Below are 20,585 nucleotides of genomic sequence, written 5' to 3'. Positions count from 1 at the left end.
ATGAATCTCGCTTTAGATTAAAATACATGTAGAGTTTGGACATCTCTACCTACCACTAATTTTTATATGCCAAGAATGTATTATGGTATTGCACATCGTATTAGGGGGGCTGATCCTCCGTATCGATTTCTTATAGTTCTGATCAAAAGTTGGTCTATTTGATATGAATCTCGCTTCAAATTAAAATACATGTAGAGTTTGGACATCTCTACCTACCGTTGATTCTTATATGCCAAGAATGTATTAGGGTATTGAACATCATATTAGGAGGGCTGACCGTCCGTAACGATTTCTTATAGTTCTGATAAAAAATTGGTTCATTTGATATGATTCTCACTTCAGATTAAAATACATGTAGACTTTGAACATCTCTACTTACCGCCGATTCTTATATGCCAAGAATGTATTAGGGTATATCATTTCTTATAGTTCTGATCAAAATTTGGTCCTCTTTTAACTCAAAAAACGAATCTAATATATCTATTTGTATTGTCAGCTTGTTACTCAACAAGAAGCATTTTCAGATGATATACTTGTAACTATTACTTCATACGTCCGAGTATTTTAACACGTTTATAGATAAACTATTCACATCTAACGATCATGATCTAATCTCTTAGACCATCTCCAATAGAGTAATCAAATCCACGTAGAGGCTTTTAACGGTAATAAAAGACATATGAAATTACTCCAACCTATATGCCAAATCTGATGTGGAAATGACCTCTTCACTTGGGCTGTCAAATTTGACAGCACCAAACTCATGTCTTTTATTATCTTATTCTCTCTCTCTCTCTCTCTCTCTCTCTCTCTCTAGAGATCGACTTCCCATCTCTTCTCTCACAGCTCATTCTTCTTCATCTATGACCTCACCGCGCGCTGCACCTCTTTTGCACCGTCATCTCCCCAATCAACTCCAGCCCTCACTGCCGTCCAATAGGCATGTTTCATCGCCGGCCAAGACCCACCGATCACCGTCCATAAATTTACCCCCGAAAAGCACTAATCTTTCTGGGCATCTGATGTTTCTCGTCAAAAACAAAACCCAGAAGAAGAGGATAAATAAGGAATTAAGAAGGAGAAGTGATGAAGGAGATGAAGAACCAGAAGGAGAAGAAGTAGGAGAGAAGAAAGAGATTAAAAAGTTAATTATTTGTAAATAAAATAATTTTAAAAAGAAATAAAATATTAATATTATTTGACACATCTATTGAAGAAGAAGTTGAACAAAAATAACATTGCCAAGTCATCATTCAAATTCAATTTTGATACACCTTATTTGAATACTCCATTAAAGATGCTCTTATGTATTTAAAGATCGTAAAGGACTAGAAGGTTTCCCCTAATAAGTTAAACTAATTAAATAGGACCAAACGATTAGAAAAATATTAGAAGCACCACATGTCCAGCTAAAGTCTCACTGCCCACAGGTCCACTATTCTAAACCAGGACGGGTTTAGGCTCATCCAGTAAACAGCTCAACAACATGCTGCCACGTGTGACCTCAGCTGGTAAATTATATTTAGGATACCAAACAGAGAGGGAAGGTCTGCTCCCTCTCTTAATCATTCATTTTCCACTGTCTTGAGGAGTCACTCCCACTCTCTCTACCATCCTCCTCTTCTTCTTCTTCTTCTTCAACTCTGGTCAACTTCGTCAAAATGACCATCTCGTCCTTCTTCATCAGAGCTTCAAGAGCTTTCCATGGATACCCTTTTGCTCCCCAGCTTCTACTGCTTGGCACTATCAGGTTCCCAATTCTCTCTCTCTTCCACTGTGTTATTGATATTCATTTTCATCTCACCATTTCTTGGCTACCATGTTTCTCTTTTGATCTGTTTGAGCTCTGAGAAAAATGTAGGACTAGAACAAGAGACAGAAACAAAACTTAAATGTCAAACTTTGCTTTGTTGTCTTGATGAAACGAAATTGACATATGATTCATGAACTCCAAATCTCGTTTTTCCTTCACCTACCAGGCACTTGACCCTTTTTTGAAACTTGGTTACTGAGAAATTGGAATATTAGTGGCAATAAAGTTTAATTTTTGAATCTTGGAGTATTAAGCTGGGCATAATCAATCCAATTTTCAACCCCAAGATTTGCAATTTTTAAGATTATCTATCGAGTTTGGTCCTGTCATGTGATCCGGCGCTGTAAGAGGAAATAACTGTTGATATCCATTAACATGATAATCATTTCGAAATAATAGTTAATGTGCAAGAGATACATTAATTTCTGTTTTGCCATAATTTACCAGTTACCTCAAAATGATGTCTTTCAAACAGATTCTAGCTCTGGCAGTAGTCCAAATTATTATTTACAAGATCCAATGTCCAAATCTCTGCCAGAAATTACACTATTTCTGGCTGTTGATTGTATGCACCTTCATTAGTCTATTCCTTTTTTTTGGTGGATTATTCCAGCGTGTAACTATGCACTTTGTTTTTTTTCTTTTGGATTAGTGCAGTGGTGGAGGTGTTGTGGCGTATGCAGAATCACAGTCAGATGTTGGCTCTCCTCCTATTGATTCTAATCAGAATGAGGTTAAGAAAAAGAAAGTGGTGGTTCTTGGGACAGGATGGGCTGGTACTAGTTTCCTTAAGCATGTGGATGCTTCACATTATGATGTTCAGGTTGTATCACCCAGAAACTATTTTGCGTTTACCCCTTTGTTACCTAGTGTCACATGTGGGACGGTTGAAGCACGAAGCATAGTAGAACCAGTGCGTAAAATTATAAAGAAGGTTAGTGACACATTCAAAAGCGCCTAGAGTTCTTGCCATGACATTCGTTGTTACATTCACATTTTGATTGCTCTGAGGTTAAAAAAAAAATAAAAAATCTACTTTTTGCTTTCATGTCATGGCAGAGAAGTGGAGAGATCAAATATTATGAAGCAGAATGTATCAAGATTGATGCTGCAAATAAGAATGTTCACCTCCGGGCTAATACTGATAACCCATTGATAGGAACTCCTGAATTTTCCCTGGAATATGACTACTTGATTGTAGCTATAGGAGCACAAGTAAACACGTTTAACACCCCTGGGGTAAAGGAGAACTGTCATTTTCTGAAGGTATAGTCAATTCATTTTCAATCTAGTTGAGCTATGCAGCATTTAATCTTCTCAACACCTTCCTGCTTGTTTAAAATTTTCAAATGGGCTTGTCAAGAAAATCAAGTTGCTCGAAGTCTTCTTCTATGAGGTTCTGATCTGTGATTACTTAAAGATGTATCTTTGACCCTCCGCATGCAGGAAGTAGAAGATGCTCAGAAGATTCGTACCAGTGTTATAGATTGCTTTGAAACTGCTGTACTTCCAGGTCTTAGTGAAGAGGAGCGGAGGAGGAATCTTCATTTTGTAATTGTTGGAGGGGGTCCTACTGGGGTTGAATTTGCTGCAGAGCTGCATGATTATTTCCAAGAAGATTTAGTCAAGTTATATCCCATGGTTAAGGATCTTGTGAAAATAACATTAATCCAATCAGGAGATCATATCTTGAACATGTAAGAAAGCATCCACTCACATTTTTTTATTATTTTTTGTTTCTTTTGGAGAAGTTTTGATGGCTACAGTTAGAATATGGAATATATTTCCGTACTTTACTGCTGTGCAGCTTCAGCAATTTGATTTGTGGATACTTTAGCATTAGATGCACATAATATCTCTTTATCATGGAAGTTCACCTCTTTTATAGCTAGTTAATTTGAAACTTTTCTAACTTCACAAAGCAGATACCATGTTCACAAAATGACTTATTAAATATTATTTTCTTATTGTAGGTTTGATGAAAGAATTAGTAATTTTGCTGAGACCAAATTTCAAAGAGATGGTATTGATGTTCAAACAGGATGCCGGGTTGTCAGTGTTTCAGACAAGGAAATCAAAGTGAAAGTGAAATCAAAGGGAGAGGTCTACTCTGTTCCACATGGATTGGTGGTGTGGTCTACCGGCGTTGGGACTCGTCCAGTTGTGAGAGACTTTATGGAACAAATTGGACAGGTTTGTTCCCCAACTTTTATGCACATACAAAGAGTCAAAGACTGAGAAATCCAGAATTCACAACCTAATCAGTTGGTATTGACACATACGGAACATCTTATTCTTTCCCCGTCTATATGAACTGATTGAACTCCACATTCTTAAGTCAATTAGAATTGTCACCTTGGTTGACATGTCAATTATAATTTGTGTTCTGCTCCATGTGCAGGCTAATAGACGTGTTCTAGTAACTGATGAATGGTTGCGTGTAAAGGGTTGTGATGATGTGTATGCCATTGGTGATTGCGCTACAATTGATCAACGTAAAATCATGGTATGAAAAACCTTTACCTGTCAGACCTGTCAGAAAGTATGTAGCATATTAGACTTTGGAATGTTTTCTCATAACTTGGTCTTGCCTTGTAATATTGGGCAAAGCTGGTCTTTTGAACTGTAATGGTTGTTTCTTATTGGGGCACGGTTGGAAGTTGGAATCCAGGGTCGACCATATTTATATTGTAATACACTTTTAATTAATTAGTATCGTCATATGTAGGAAGATATCGTGGCCATATTTGCAGCTGCGGACACAGACAACTCTGGTACCTTAACAGTTACTGAATTCCGAGATGTAGTTGACGACATAATCATTAGGTATCCCCAAGTGGAACAGTATTTAAAAAGCAAGCATCTGCAAGATGTGACAGATCTATTGAAAGATTCTGAGGGGAATGATAGGAAGGAAGTGAATATTGAAGAATTTAAATTAGCCCTCTCTCTAGTGGATTCACAGAGGAAGAGTCTGCCTGCAACTGCACAGGTATGTCTTCAATCTGGTTGGAGCAAATATTTGTCTTGGGTTTTAGATACAAGTTGATGTCACCATAATATGATGTATATATACAACCTTTTGTATTCAGGTTGCTGCTCAGCAGGGTACATATCTTTCTAATTGCTTTAACCGTAGAGAGCAGTGTGAAGCAATTCCTGAAGGTCCTCGACGTTTTAGAGGTTCTGGACAACATCACTTTCTTCCCTTCAGGTATGCAGTACATTTCAATCGTCTCACTAGAACTATTTAGAAAGCATTATAAAAATTCTCAAGAAAAAAAAAAAAGAAAGGAAATTTTTTTTAATTTCTTCTTCTACGTCATAACGACATTAGATAAATGTAGTCCTGGGATAAACTACGGTTAATTGGTGACGACAGTTATTTTCATTGGGCTGAAAATTGTAAAAGTAATAGCAAAATCTGATTAGGAACCATGCGGTGTTAGGATCTCCTATTACTTTTACCAAGCACTCGTAGAAAATGTCTTTTGTTGATGGCCTTCATTTGCCCTAAGGAGCAGTAGTTTTGTTTGTTAGATAGGTTATCTGTCCTCCACACAGAGATTTCTTCTGTTTTCGGTCACAGGCCAAGAGTAATGAAGAATCATACATAGTGAAGTTGCTTGTATCAGTTCTATGCCATTATCTATCTTTCTTCTCTTTCCTAATTGCTAATAAGTGTATGGTAACTTGTGAATGACTAGGTACAAGCATTTCGGGCAATTTGCTCCATTGGGGGGTGAGGAAGCAGCAGCAGAGCTGCCTGGGGACTGGGTTTCCACGGGTCACAGCACTCAATGGCTCTGGTATTCTGTATATGCAAGGTGATCTTCATATATTTGTTTACTCTTTGAATAAAATGTGCATATTTAGTATTGAGTCTGATCAATATTTTTCCTTTTGATTTCTCAGCAAGCAAGTGAGCTGGCGTACTAGGGTCCTAGTGGTATCTGATTGGACCAGAAGATTTATTTTTGGGAGAGATTCAAGCCGTATTTAAGGATGAAATATATTTCTGGCCTAATTTGTCATCAGTTTTTGCACACGCTTTGTACATACGTTCATGTGTTGTGTTTGAGAGGGATTTCTCTAGCCTGCAAGGCAAAAATGATTCACGGTGGATTCTTTAATTTTTTTTTTTTGGTCGTTTATTCGTATTTGGACAAAGAATGGGACTGTCATTTATACCTTTCTATGATACTAATCAAGTTATAAGAAATAAAATTTCAACCGTTCAACGACTTCTGTGACGTTCATGGTACATGTTCTATTAGTCCTATAATAATACATGTTCACCAACCAATTAGCTATTACTATAGTAATAATTTTCAACGTTATATTGGATAAGAGTACTGTCAGGGGCGGCCCTGAGGTAGTGCAAGTGGTGCGGCCGCACTAGGCCTCCAATCTCGGGAGGCCTCAGATCTCAGAATATGTATATATAATATATATTAACAAAAAATGTCAAACAATTTATTTAAACGCGAAGTAGTCCAGTTGGTCAAGTCACTGTCCATTTTCCACCCATGACCTGTGTTCGATCTGTAGTAATCTCACTTTTATTTACGTTTTTTTTCATTTTTTTGCTTTTCCTTTTACATTCTCATGTCTTTTCATTTCTTTTTCAGCTAATTTTCCTATCTATTATGTTTTTCATTCTTATATATTATTTTTATTTGCCTTGTTATATTAATTTGACCAAGTTTTTATAATATATTTTTTTATGTTGGAATTAGTAAGGCCTCATTTAGATTTTTGCTCCAGGCCTCCACAACTTCAGGACCGGCCCTGAGTACTGTCAGGGGCGGCCCTGAGGTAGTGCAAGTGGTGCGGCCGCACTAGGCCTCCAATCTCGGGAGGCCTCAGATCTCAGAATATGTATATATAATATATATTAACAAAAAATGTCAAACAATTTATTTAAACGCGAAGTAGTCCAGTTGGTCAAGTCACTGTCCATTTTCCACCCATGACCTGTGTTCGATCTGTAGTAATCTCACTTTTATTTACGTTTTTTTTCATTTTTTTGCTTTTCCTTTTACATTCTCATGTCTTTTCATTTCTTTTTCAGCTAATTTTCCTATCTATTATGTTTTTCATTCTTATATATTATTTTTATTTGCCTTGTTATATTAATTTGACCAAGTTTTTATAATATATTTTTTTATGTTGGAATTAGTAAGGCCTCATTTAGATTTTTGCTCCAGGCCTCCACAACTTCAGGACCGGCCCTGAGTACTGTAGTTATCGACATATGCATTTACAAGATTTCCATGCTCGAAAAAGATCGAACATTTTCATTTCTCTCGGAGTATGTTGAACAGAGATAAGATGATTTTGATTTGCTCTCATCGTCAAAAGGGGATCGGAAGACTGCCGACCGGTACGTCGTAATGTGGTAAAAAAGATCCCTGTCTTAGACAAGTACACGTGTGGCGGTTGATGACGTATCACAATGGCTGTCGTTTGTACTTGGAATATCTGTTCTAAATTGCTTAAAAATACAGTTTCTTCTTTTTTCTTAAAAAAAAAAAAAAAATCCCTCTCACAAGTACACTTTGTCCTACTTTCCCGGTTCGACAAGTCAAAAATCGGACCCAGAAGAATAGAGTATCTCCGGTTACGTGACAGTTACTCCTTATGGTTCGGTCCCTCGTACTAGGTAATAAATCCTCACTACTCTCTCACGTACCAGCAAAACCAGAAACTGTCCAAATCAAAAGGCCTATAAAATGCACTGCGATTAAGTTCGTTATCTTTCTCCTTTTGAAGAAAGAACTGAAAATTACGTTTCAAAAATAAAAAAAAGAACTGAAAATTCAAACTGAGGTTTCGTAATGTGGGGAGCTTCATTCTATGAGAGAGCCTCTAGGCTTTTTCAGCAGTACCCCTCCCTATCTAAGCTTCTTGTTGTTGCTACAGTCAGGTCATTCAACCACCTGCATCACATTTGTATAGTTTTCTTTTGCGTTTTTAGTACAGGCTTTAAAAGGGTTATATGCTTGATCTTTTCGTCTAATCTTCGTAGTTATTAGTGTTTAATAGTGTTGAAGAAATATGTTTCTGTGTAGATTGTTTTAGTATCGTTTGTAGTACAGGCTTTAAAGGGTTACAGGCTTGATCTTTTTGTCTAATCTTCGTTGTTATTACTGTTTATAGTGTTGGAGAGATATGAGACATAAACGATGAATCGTTTTAGTATCGTGCACTAAAACATGGATCTGCAATGTTTAAGAGAACTCCTAAGAACTTTGTTAAGGGGATTAGATCGAAAGCATATTAGCTTGAATGACAAATTACTGATTTACTGTAGCGTGTACATATGTTATTTCCACTTTTCCTTAGATTTTGGACACTACATTTTATCCTCTCTTTTTTCATGGAACATTATGGCACAACTATGGATGAAATTTTACATAACTGTATCTCGATTTCTTATCGGCTGACTTGCACAGTTGCACTTCTACATTATGCAGTGGGGGAAGTCTGGCGGCATTTCATGAAGGCAGACCATTCCATAGTCGTACTGCGTATGCTGAAGCAGCTCAGTCTGAAGGCGAATCGAAGAAAAAAAAGGTGGTGGTACTTGGAACTGGTTGGGCTGGTGTCAGTTTCTTGAAGAATTTGAAGAGTTCCTCTTATGATGTTGAAGTGGTGTCCCCTCATAATTATTTTTTGTTCACTCCTCTGCTACCGAGTATTACTTGTGGCACAGTCGAACCACGCAGCATTGTCGAGCCAATTCGTAGTATTACTAAGAAGGTATTACCTGCATACAGAAGAATCAAAATATGGGGTTCATTGGATCACTATTTCTATTGACCAATTACCAATACATAGACTTTGACTACTTGCTTCTGCTTTCTATATTCACAAAATGGTTTACTTGGTGAAAGATGCACCTTATAAAGTAAACCATTTTGTGAACAGAGAACGAAATTAGACAAGGTCGCCTTTTCCTGCAGTATATTGGAAGTAAAATCTTGTTTTAGTACGTTTCGCAGCCTAGGTATTGCAGCATTGTTCGAACACTTCCCCTGCTCAACTGTACAAATAATCTTCACGAGTTGAAAAATTTTAAAACATGTTTCCATTATTTGTCTAGTTCTGCAATTTTGTTTGTAAAAATATATAGAAATCGACTATTATGTAGTTTGATTGATTGGAGATACTGATACGAGTCAGATGACAGCTCTTTCCTTCATCTGATATGGCATGCAGAAAGGCTTAGATGTTCAGTTCAGGGAAGCAGCATGTTACAAAATAGATCCACAGAATAAGAAAGTTTACTGCCGGACAACCCAAGACAACAATTCGTGCGGGAAAAATGAATTTAGTGTAGATTATGACTACCTGATCATAGCCATGGGAGCAAAATCTAACACATTTAACACTCCTGGTGTTGAAGAGCACGCTCATTTCTTGAAGGTATTTATATTCATACTTCTTTTACTTGAGCACTCTTATTTTTAAGATGACTCCACAAACTATGATTCCGCAAGGTGAAGAACAATAAGCTGCTTGGGTTTTAATTGGCAGGCAGTAGAAGATGCCTTGAAGATTCGTAAGTCTGTGATTGACTGTTTTGAAAGGGCAAGTCTTCCATGCATAAGCGAAGAAGAAAGGAAGAAAATTTTGCATTTTGTAGTTGTTGGTGGCGGTCCAGCAGGTGTGGAGTTTGCTGCAGAGCTTCATGACTTTGTAAGTGAGGACTTAGCCAAGTTGTACCCTTCTCTTAAAGATGATGTATCCATTACTTTACTCGAAGCAGGCGATCATATTTTGAACATGTGAGTAATGCATATAAATTTATGTAATTCATGGTATTTCAATGAAGGTATTGGTCAAGTGACTCAAGTTAACTATTATGTGCTTGGTTTGGTCGTACAGGTTTGACAGAAGAATTACAAAATTTGCTGAAGAAAAGTTCTCCAGAGATGGTATTGATGTGAAAACAGGTTCCCAGGTTGTAAAAGTAACTGCCAAGGAAATCTCCACTAAAGAAAGAACAACAGGGCATGTTTCATCTACACCGTATGGTATGTGTCTCTGGGCAACTGGTATCGGGGCACGCCCTGAGATTATTGAATTTATGAAGCAGATTGGTCAGGTTTGTTGCTAATTTGTGCTTTATTTCCAATCACCATGCATGACTTAATTTGGATTTGATATTGAAACGAATCACTGTTCCATTTTTTTGAGCATAGGCTAACAGACGTGTTTTGGCTACTGATGAATGGCTGAGGGTGGAAGGATGTGATGGCATATATGCTGTGGGTGATTGTGCAACAGTAAACCAACGCAGGATCATGGTATCTACCTACTGGAAGTGTTTCTTATGTACTTATTGAATCATCATTCGTTAGTTATATATATAGTTCATTATTCTCTAACCTTAATTGTTGCAAATATGTTGCCAGGAAGATATTTCACATATAATTAGTAAAGCAGACACAGGCAAGTCCGGTACATTAAGTCTTGAGGAGTTTCATGGAGTTATAGACGACGTTATGGAGAGGTATCCTCAATTGGAGCTTCATTTGAAGAGTAAACAGATGTCAAGTATTCATGATTTACTGAAAAATAGTTCAGAAAAGTATTCCAGTACTGAAGTAGATATTGAGACCTTTAAATCAGCTCTTTCTCAAGCAGATTCTCAGATGAAAAACCTTCCTGCAACAGCCCAGGTGAACTACTATTTTTATATTTAATTCATACATCATATATCCTATATATATCTTTAATTTGTTGATTTCCAAAATTTGAATGTTATAGGTAGCTGCTCAACAAGGTGCCTACCTTGCCAACTGTTTCAACCGTATGGAGGAGTGTGAGAAGTATCCTGAAGGTCCCCTAAGGTTTAGGGGTGAGGGACGCCACCGTTTTCATCCCTTCAGGTGCCCCTCTAGTAAAGTATCTTTTCCAGCATAGTAAAAAAAGACATCAATCTGTGTAGTATGCTGTATTTTTATTTTAGTGAACATGGTATGCTGTAATTTTCATGTAAAAGCATTATAAAATCGTCTATCTATGGCCATTATATTGTTTTCACGGTTTCTATGATACAACTCAAGGTATAAGCATCTTGGGATGTTTGCTCCTCTCGGAGGAGAGCAAACTGCGTTTCAACTTCCAGGAGATTGGGTTTCAATTGGTTATAGCAGCCAGTGGCTCTGGTACTCGGTATATGTTAGGTAAAATTTCGATACCTATTTAGTTTCACTTGCTTAGATTTGGTTGTAAGCTTATCGGCGTATCCTGATTCCCGGAATATTTCCTACTTATATTTACAGCAAGCTAGTGAGTTGGCGCACAAGGGTGTTGGTGGTATCTGATTGGGGAAGGCGATTTATATTTGGGAGGGACTCGAGTCGCATTTGAGATGACCGGAAATCAACAAGAACTATGTTTCCATCATTTTGTCTTTCAACGTAGGAAGAGCAATACAGGATTTAATTTCTTATTTATAGTTTCAAACTTGTACTGAAGGTTGAAATGATCATTCTTTTCGTACAACTTAGTGCAAGCAACTCGCTTTTGTTTCCCACTCGACTATCTGATGTATGCATTTTCCTAGGCAATTCACCTTCAAGCTTGTTTTGTACTTTCGTATCTGTCAAGTCTTATTGCATGTAGAACAAAGGATCAAAATGACATGTAAAAGTGTTTAAACAGTGTCTTCATAAGCATCATATTGAAGATGAACACAGAAAGTGAGTAGCAGATTTCAAGCACTATAATTCTATACAAATAGCAAGACAACTTTAAACTCCAAATCAAAATACACTAACCAATTCTACTCACGTTTATTCCATCTAGGACTGGCAAGACTTGAAGCACATCAACTCATCTCCTCCATGAAAGTCACTGCCATCTCCACCTTCCCAATCTTTCAAATTACTGATCACTGCTCTATAAAGATACAACGAAGGCTGAATCCGCCTCTCCATTATCTCATCAAAGAACCTCAAAGACTCCTCAATATTTTCTGACCTCCCCAAACCCATCAATGACTGCAGTGTAAGTAAGCAAATCAGGCTGAACACCCATTTTACACATTTCCTTGAAATAGAACAAGCACATATCAACCTCTCCAAACTTCCTCAATTGGTTTATCACTATATTGTAAGAAACCAAATCCTGGTCAATCCCAGCTTCCTTCATTTCCCCAAACAGCCCCAGCATTTCACCTGTACGACCCGCCCGGCCCAATATCTCAAAAACAGTTTTGTATGTGTACAAATCCGGTACAAAGTTTCTATCTTTCACCTGGGCAAAGATCAAAATTGCACTATCGGTCTCTTCGCATAGACCAAATGCAAAGAGAAGAATGTTTATTACTGTCATGCTCGGTTGGGTCAGTTTTATTAGAAGCTACTAAATTATAGAGTCTACGGGTGACCCTTTTCCATGTTTAGGGGTGTTCCTTGTTTCCTTGTTTTAAGGAGTAATGTCTTACTCTTCCATGTTTAGAGCAAGTCCACTGGTTTGCTCTTGACTGGTCATAGTCAAGAAAAAGCTGATGTGGTGACCGACGGTAGCAAAATCCATCTTCCACCGGTGGTGCCTTGACCGGACAAAACTCACCCCTTCTTGACTACAGTCAAGAAAATAGTCATACCCATGACTATTTCCATGCCCAGGCAACAAATCGGCCAGCTCGGCCCAGCAAGAAAACGTGGGCGACGTCAGCAAAACTGGGAGGAAGGAGACGTGCCAAATTCCGAATTGAATGAGAGCTGCTTGACACGTGGCGCAGCAACTCCCACACGACTGAAGCAACACTCTTGTCGCGTAGCGACATGAATTGGGCCAGAATAAAGAGCACGTGGAAGAGACCCATTGGAGGGCTTTGAATTCTGATCCCAACGGTCATGAAATCTCAGCCCTTGGTTTCAATTAATTTCCGGATCCTACGGCAAACAATTATATTAGTACTATATATGTACAGTAAAAATGAACAGATTAAAAACTCGATGAACAGTGCCATGATGAACAATGTTGACTGGTCAAGAAACAAACGGGTGGAAACCCATGTCCAGTGGCAGTGAACAGTAACTTGACCGGTCGAATTCTTGACTTCTCGACTTTGTCTTTTCTTGACTACGGGTGAACTTGCTCTTAGGGGTGTTCCTTGTCTCCTTGTTTTAAGGAGTAATGTCTTACTTTTATGTCCTAGTTTATGGCTTAAAGTTAGGAGTGTCTTGTGGAAACTTGTTGGTCTTTAGCCTTGTGTCTTCCAATATATAGTCTGTAACTTGTACATGTTTGCATAATCAATATACAAACACCAACATTCAAATTCAACATGGTATCAGAGCAGAAATCCTCATAGGACCTGCATTTGTATTGTTCTTTCCAGACTCTTGTGTTCCTTTATCATTCTCATTAAGATGACAGAAGGGGAATGTTCTCTCGTTGCAAAGACAGAAAGCCCAGATGGGAATCCAAATCAGCGTCTGTGCTCAGTGCTTCTAAATGAGTTCAACTACCTTCCTTGGTCAAGAGTCATCACTCTAGCTCTTGGTGGAAGATCAAAGCTCAGTTTCATCAACGACAAAAATAACATCCCAGATGCCTCATCATCTGAATACGAAAGTTGGTTATCCAAAGACCAACTGGTTATGTCATGGCTTCTTAATTCAATGGAGCCAAAACTTGCTGAAATCTTCAGCTATTCAGAGTCATCTCGACATCTTTGGGTTGCTGTCAAAGACATGTATGGCAACCTAAACAATGCAGCAAGAGTGTTCCAACTCAAAAAGGATCTTGCAGATCTTGCAAGGATTCAACAAGGTAATCTCTCATTTGTTCAACATCTTGGCAACTTAAAAGCCAAGTGGAATGAACTTGATATGTATAGGCCTCACACCACTGATGCCACCATATTGCTGAAAAGAGCTGAAGAAGATAAAGTGTTCCAACTGCTTGCAAGTCTGGGATCTGAATATGAAGATCTCAAAAGTCATCTTTTGATGAGCCCTGAGCTTCCTTCGTTCACAATAGTATGCAACTCCATTCAATGTGAAGAAGTGCGTAAACAGGTGATGAATGTAGACACCAGTGCTGGAGGGTCAGAAGCTAGAGCATTTGCTGCAAACAAAAGTGTTACAAGCGACATAACATATAAGGGCAAGAGGCCAAATCTGAAGTGCACACATTGTGAACGCATTGGACGAACTAGTATAGGCCACACAAGAGAGAGATGTTGGATATTGCATCCAGAACTGAAACATAAGTTCAATGAGGAATAGAAGAATCAAAGAGGCAGCATTCAGAGAAGCTCTTACATCTCTAATTCAAAGGCAAACTTCAGCAACACTTCTGAAGATATGATGAACTTCACGTCCAATCCAATAACTCTCATAAATGAGTTTGCTACGTATCTTCAAAAGAAGCAAGGCAGTTTAGAGAGCAATGAAAATGGAAGCACAACTGCTATGCTTGGAAAGTTTGCTGGTTTTCTGGCAAAATCAAATATGGCTTCTTCAGATCGGAGATACCAGGTATTATTTGTGCCATTTCCAATGCTTTAGATGTCAGTAAGAATCATGATTTTTGGATAGTGGATTCAGGTGCCTCAGATCACATGACAAACAATTCTTCCATATTACATGATTTTGAAACCTTGTCAAAATCTTCACATGTCTCAATTGCAAATGGTAACAGTGTTCCCACCTTAGGAAAAGGAAAATTAAAGCTTTTTTCAGATAGTGTTGAGTCATTTGCATTATTTGTACCCTCATTTCCATTCCAACTTCTGTCTGTAGGAAGGTTAACAAACTTGTTGGATTGTCTAGCTATTTTCTCTCCTTATAATGTTGTGTTTCAGGATCGAGTGTCCAAGAAGAAGATTGGTGAAGGGTTCTTTCTAAATGACTTGTACCACATATCAACTTCATCAAGTTTTTCAATGTGTTTTCTAACAGAGTCCAAATCTGCAACACAGCAAAAATTGTGGCATAAACGCCTAGCTCATCCATCCTTTCATGTTTTGTCAATGTTGTTCCCTAGTTTTTGTAAAGTCTCCCATGAATGTGAGACATGTCATATGTCAAAGTTTACTAGATTGCCTTTTCAAATCTCTCAATCTAGAGCAACTCAGCCTTTTGTGATTGTACATTCTGATGTATGGGGACCAGCATCCCTAGAATCATTTGATGGCTATAGGTTTTATGTCACCTTTATTGATGATTTCACTCGAACCACTTTTGTGTATCTTTTAAAATTCAAGAGTGAAGTCTTCAAGTGTTTCCAAGATTTTCATAACCTTGTCACAAATCATTTTTCCTCTAAAATTTGCATTCTAAGGTCAGACAATGGCACTGAATACATATCCAAAAGCATGACTGATCGATTATCTCAGTGCTCAAGGGATTATTCATCAAACTAGTTGTGTTGGAACACCACAACAAAATGGCATTGCAGAACGCAAAAATAGAGATTTACTTGAGAAGGCTAGGGCCATAATGCTTCAAACAAATGTTCCAAAAAAATTCTGGTCTCAAGGAATTCAAACTGCAGCTTACATTATAAACAGATTTCCTAGCAGTGTGTTAAATTTCAAATCTCCATTTGAAGTTCTAAAAGGTCGAAAAGTTGACATAGCACACCTTCGAGTATTTGGTTATACGTGTTTTGTACATGTTCAATCAAATCATCGGGATAAGTTTGATCCCAGAGCTGTCAAATGTGTGTTCCTAGGGTACTCATCTACCCAAAAGGGCTACAAGTGTTACAATTCAAAGACCAGAAAAATATTTGTTTCAAGGGATGTTCGTTTTGATGAGTCTGACTTTTTCTTTCAGTTATCTGATAATGAACCTCAGGGGGAGCATATTTGTGAGTTGTTTCCCACACCAATTCCTGCTAAAGTTGCAGTAGACACTCCTAGTTCACAACAACCAGTTCAACAATTTGTGGATACTGAAGAGGTACATGCAGACTCCAACACTTAACATCATCAACAAGAGGTGGCACCAAACACGTCTCAACCTCGAAGAAACCCACCAAGGGTGAGACATCAACCAACAAGACTTCAGGAATATGAGACTTACACACCACGTTATCCTCTTGCTCAAATTGCTCACTCCACCAGTACCTCCTCTCCTCACAATGCATTCCTTATCAAGATTTCCAAAGAAACCGAACCAAGGAACTTTGAAGAAGCAAATCAATCATTAGTTTGGAAGAAAGCTATGCATGATGAACTCAAAGCCCTTGATGACAATAGAACCTGGAGTATAGTCAAGCTTCCCAAAGGGCAGAAAATTGTAGGGGCAAGATGGATTTACAAAATCAAGTTCAACTCCGATGGTTCAATTGAGCGACATAAGGCAAGGTTAGTAGCTCATGGCTTCACTCAAACCTTTGGTATTGATTATAAGGAGACTTTTGCTCTGGTTGCTAAAATGAACACAGTACGAGTTTTGTTATCTGTTGCTGTGAATTGTGGCTGGTCTCTATACCAAATGGACGTCAAGAATGCCTTTTTGCATGGGGATTTAGAAGAAGATGTGTATATGAGATTACCTCCTGGACATCCACGTGAAAGTGAAGCTGGAATGGTGTGCAAACTTCACAAGGCCTTGTATGGTTTGGAACAATCCCCACGTGCTTGGTATTCCAAACTGAGTTCGGTCCTTCTTGCCTCAAGCTTCAAGCGACGTCATGCAGACTCCTCCTTGTTTGTTCGAAATGGCAAGGCTGGCAAGTTGGTTGTTCTAGTGTATATGGATGACTTAATCATCACTGGAGACAATATGGATGAGATTAAGTCTCTCAAGTCAGCCTTGCACAATGCCTTTGCCATCAAAGATCTTGGACCGTTAAAGTACTTTCTTGGAATTGAAATGGATCACTCCTCAAATGGTATGTTCTTAAATCAACGCAAATATGTTGTTGATCTTCTTGATGAGGCAGGAATGAAGGATAGTAAGCATGCACGCACTCCTCTTAGTAGTAGACTTAAAATCGATGTTGACGGAGAACCTCTCTCAGATATTTGTGTTTATCAACGCCTTGTGGGTAAGCTCATTTATCTCACCATTACAAGACCATACCTTACTTATGTTGTGAGTTTGGTCAGTCAATTCATGCACTCCCCTACCACTCATTATCTACAGATTGTCAAGAGGATTCTTCGCTACTTAAAGGGCACAGTTGATCGAGGAATTGTTATGAAGAACAATGGTCACTTCAACCTTATGGGCTACTTAAACTCTGACTGGGCAGGAAATGCCATTGATCGAAAGTCCACAACTGGGTACTGTACTTTCATTGGAGGCAACCTAGTTACTTGGAAAAGTAAGAAACAAACTGTGGTTGCTCTTTCTAGTGCCGAAGCTGAGTATCGTGCAATGGCATCCACAGCTTGTGAACTCATATGGTTAAAGACATTGTTGGGTGACTTAGGCATTGTGTGCACTGCGCCTATATCTCTACATTGTGACAACCAGGCTTCCATGCATATCGCAGCCAATCCAGTCTTCCATGAGCGCACCAAACTTATTGAAGTTAATTGTCACTTTGTTCGAGATCAGGTTCAATCTAAACTTATTGAAACAGTGTACACATGATCATGTGATCAACTAGCAGACATTTTTACCAAGATTCTTGCTTCTGCTCAGTTTGAACGTCTGCTTTCCAAGCTTGGCTCAAGGAACTCCCTTGATCCAGCTTGAGGGGGAGTATTAGAAGCTACTAAATTATAGAGTCTACGGGTGACCCTTTTCCATGTTTAGGGGTATTCCTTGTTTCCTTGTTTTAAGGAGTAATGTCTTACTTTTCCATGTTTAGGGGTGTTCCTTGTCTCCTTGTTTTAAGGAGTAATGTCTTACTTTTATGTCCTAGTTTTATGGCTTAATTAAAGTTAGGACTTGTTGGTCTTTAGCCTTGTGTCTTCCAATATATAGTCTGTAACTTGTACATGTTTGCATAATCAATATACAAACACCAACATTCAAATTCAACAAGTTTCAATACTTGCTCGGTGAAATTGAGCAACTCCACAACACAATCATCCGCTCTTGCATAGGCTTTGGCCACAGTGAGATAGCAAATTAGCAATTGGAGTTCAAGGGTTGAATTTTGGAAGCAATGGCAAGTTTGAAGATTAGGGTGCGGAGGTAAAGATGATTTCTTTGGGCAGCTGAGATCAAAATGCGGTTAAAAGATTTGGGGGTTAGAAGATGTGTTTGTTGTGTAGGGATTGAAGTAGTGTAGGGGCGTTTTCAATGGTGGAGAGAATTTGAGTCACTAGTGTATGTTGTTGTGATTCGGAAGAGAGTTGAGTGTGTTGTTGTGATTCGGAAGAGAGTTGAGTGTTGTTAATGAATGTAGTTTCAATGGAAAAGGATGGCCAGTTGTTCGGGTCGTCAACTGGTAACAGGTCGGGACCCAGACTGCGATTGAATAGCTCTACTACTCTGTAGCATCGGAAACGCCTTAAGGAAGCAGATAGCATTATCTTTGGATTTAGAGAGGACTGGCATTTGGAGGGCGATGTTATCACTTTGTTGTATATTCACTGGCTACCTCAATCCTTTGACGTGGAGCGTCTAATGACGATTACTCATTCACTCCCACAACGTGTTTTGTAAAAAGCATAAAAGAAATACTCATATTCCACCTATACTAACCTTTTTATAAACAAAATAAGGTATAGCTCAATCCTTAGACGGAGAGCGTCTAATGATGATCAGTTCTTAATCACATTTTTGTAAATTAATGGTTACAATTCCCACAACGTGTTTTGGAAAAGACATAAAGAAAGATTCATATTCCACCTGTACTCACCTTTCTAAAAACAAAATAAGCTACAGCTCACTCCTTAGACGGGGAGCATCTGATAGGAGCATTTTAATGCGACGTTTTAACTGCATTTCCCTACATTTCTTACGTTATTTCCTTATTAAAATCCTGTTTAGGAAAGTTTCCATTCTTTGATTGGGAAAGTTCCTATTTGTAGAAAGTTTATATTTTTGTAGTTTCTATTTATCATTTTTAGTAAGTTGCCATTTTTCATTTTAGGAAAGTTTCTATTTTTCTTATTAGTTTCTATTTTTAGGACCTCCAAGCAAGTGGAAAATCTTGAGGAGGAAAATCAAAGTTGCAACTAAGTGGAAAATCTTGAGGAGGAAAATCAAAGTTGCAAGCAAGTGGAAAATCTTGAGGAGGAAAATCAAAGTTGCAACCAAGTGGAAAATCTTGAGGAGGAAAATCAATTCAAGTTGAACAAGTGATAAACAAGTGGGAAGATATTTTTTTACAAATTTGTCTAACATATCTAGCTCTTCATTTATGTTCATCTCCACCCTCCATTCATCATTTTTTGGGCTATAAATACACTTCTCCTCTCACTCTCAAAATACCAATTCCTTCATCCATCTCATCTTCTTTGTCTCTCCATTTCCTTTCCATTTTCCTTCTCCATTCTCTAGTTGCAAAGTTCTGCATTTTCAAGCAAGGAGAGGAAGAAGAAGAAGGAGCCGTGAAGATCATATCCTCCATCATCCACCTTGAAGGCTTGCTTCCAAGATTCAAGATCCAACCATCTAGCTCTCCATCTCCATCTCCACTCACGGTGTAATTCGTTCCTTTTCCTTGTAACCTTTTTGGTTTCCTTGTTTGATTTCGTATGAACTTGTTTCTAGTTAACAATAACGTTTAGGGCAAAGTTTAAGCCCAATTTCTATGTTTAAATAAAGTTTTCGAATTCTATAATTGTGATTCTAAGTTGCTTATGTGAGTTTGTTCGATTAAATTTGCTTTACAGAAAACTTTTATATGTTTATCTTATTTGGGTCGACACTTATAGGATTTGCATGTAATTGGTGCTAGGTTTAAGAACATGAAATCGACTTTTCGTTTTGTGTAACTTGAATCAAAAGTAGTAAAGGTTCTGGACAAGAATCGAATTTAATTGAAGAGGATTGCAATTAGGTGGACTTTTCCATAACTAAGTTGTACACTTGAGTTGATAGCCTTTCTCTATGTCTAATGCGTTGAACATGTCATGATTGACTAGCTTTCTAGGGCTTGATTGCATGTTTGATAGGATTAATCTAGGTGATTTCGCTTAGGTTAATTAGCATTGAAAAGTAAAATATGGGAAATCATTTGCTTTCGAATGTTTCACATGATCAACTCCTCTCTCATGACTTGGAAGAACAATTATAGGGTTTGAATCGAATTTGATTACATGGAATTGATTTTGATCTTTGTTCCTTGCGTTCCACCCTTGTATATATGTTTTTACGTTTTCTTTATTTTATTTATTTTAATTTTAATTTTAAGAATCCTAATCCCCCCTTATTTGTGTTTACTTGTATATATTTATTCTTTATTTTATTTTTGTAAATAATACTTTATTATTTTAATTCTTTATTTGTTTATACAATTGTATATATTTATATTCTTTATTTTATTTTTGTAAATAATACTTTTCTTTATTTGTTTCACAATTACAAGTGTACCCTCAATCCCCGGATAGAACGATCCCTATTTACCATATACTAACGATGACATTTTCCAGGGTTAAATTATGCGCTTCCCAAGAGCGCATCAGCATCTAATGATGATCACTTCTTAATCACATTTCTGTAAATTAATTGTTACAATTCCCACAACGTGTTTTGAAAAAGACATAAAGAAAGACTCATATTCCACCTATACTCACCTTTCTATAAACAAAATCAGGGATAGCTCAATCCTTAGATGGGGAGCGTCTAATGATGACCACTTCTTGATCACATTTCTGTAAATTAAT

The 20,585-nt window shown here is 37.8% G+C and overlaps 2 protein-coding genes and 1 pseudogene across 2 annotated transcripts; 2 read left to right on the top strand and 1 right to left on the bottom strand.

Moving 5' to 3' along the window:
- The first annotated feature begins 1,545 nt into the window (after positions 1-1,545).
- On the top strand, positions 1,546-6,046 carry LOC112190226 (external alternative NAD(P)H-ubiquinone oxidoreductase B1, mitochondrial). Its single transcript, XM_024329650.2, has 10 exons — positions 1,546-1,750; positions 2,471-2,747; positions 2,873-3,079; positions 3,260-3,510; positions 3,787-4,006; positions 4,215-4,319; positions 4,542-4,805; positions 4,906-5,027; positions 5,521-5,640; positions 5,729-6,046. Exons 1-10 carry the CDS (start codon positions 1,662-1,664, stop codon positions 5,814-5,816), a joined length of 1,743 nt encoding a protein of 580 aa, XP_024185418.1. The 5' UTR covers positions 1,546-1,661; the 3' UTR covers positions 5,817-6,046.
- Positions 6,047-7,508: 1,462 nt separating this feature from the next.
- On the top strand, positions 7,509-11,402 carry LOC112190343 (external alternative NAD(P)H-ubiquinone oxidoreductase B3, mitochondrial). The gene is made up of 10 exons (XM_024329779.2): positions 7,509-7,742; positions 8,293-8,578; positions 9,038-9,244; positions 9,356-9,606; positions 9,707-9,926; positions 10,024-10,128; positions 10,237-10,503; positions 10,592-10,713; positions 10,891-11,010; positions 11,110-11,402. Exons 1-10 carry the CDS (start codon positions 7,654-7,656, stop codon positions 11,195-11,197), a joined length of 1,755 nt encoding a protein of 584 aa, XP_024185547.1. The 5' UTR covers positions 7,509-7,653; the 3' UTR covers positions 11,198-11,402.
- A 100-nt stretch (positions 11,403-11,502) lies between these two features.
- On the bottom strand, positions 11,503-12,163 carry LOC112185065 (annotated as a pseudogene).
- Positions 12,164-20,585: the final 8,422 nt, after the last annotated feature.

The sequence above is a fragment of the Rosa chinensis genome, chromosome 2 (assembly GCF_002994745.2).
Source record: "Rosa chinensis cultivar Old Blush chromosome 2, RchiOBHm-V2, whole genome shotgun sequence".
NCBI classification, from domain to species: domain Eukaryota; kingdom Viridiplantae; phylum Streptophyta; class Magnoliopsida; order Rosales; family Rosaceae; genus Rosa; species Rosa chinensis.
The sequence above is the reverse complement of the archived record's forward strand: the minus strand, read 5'-3'. Positions and strand labels throughout refer to the sequence as shown.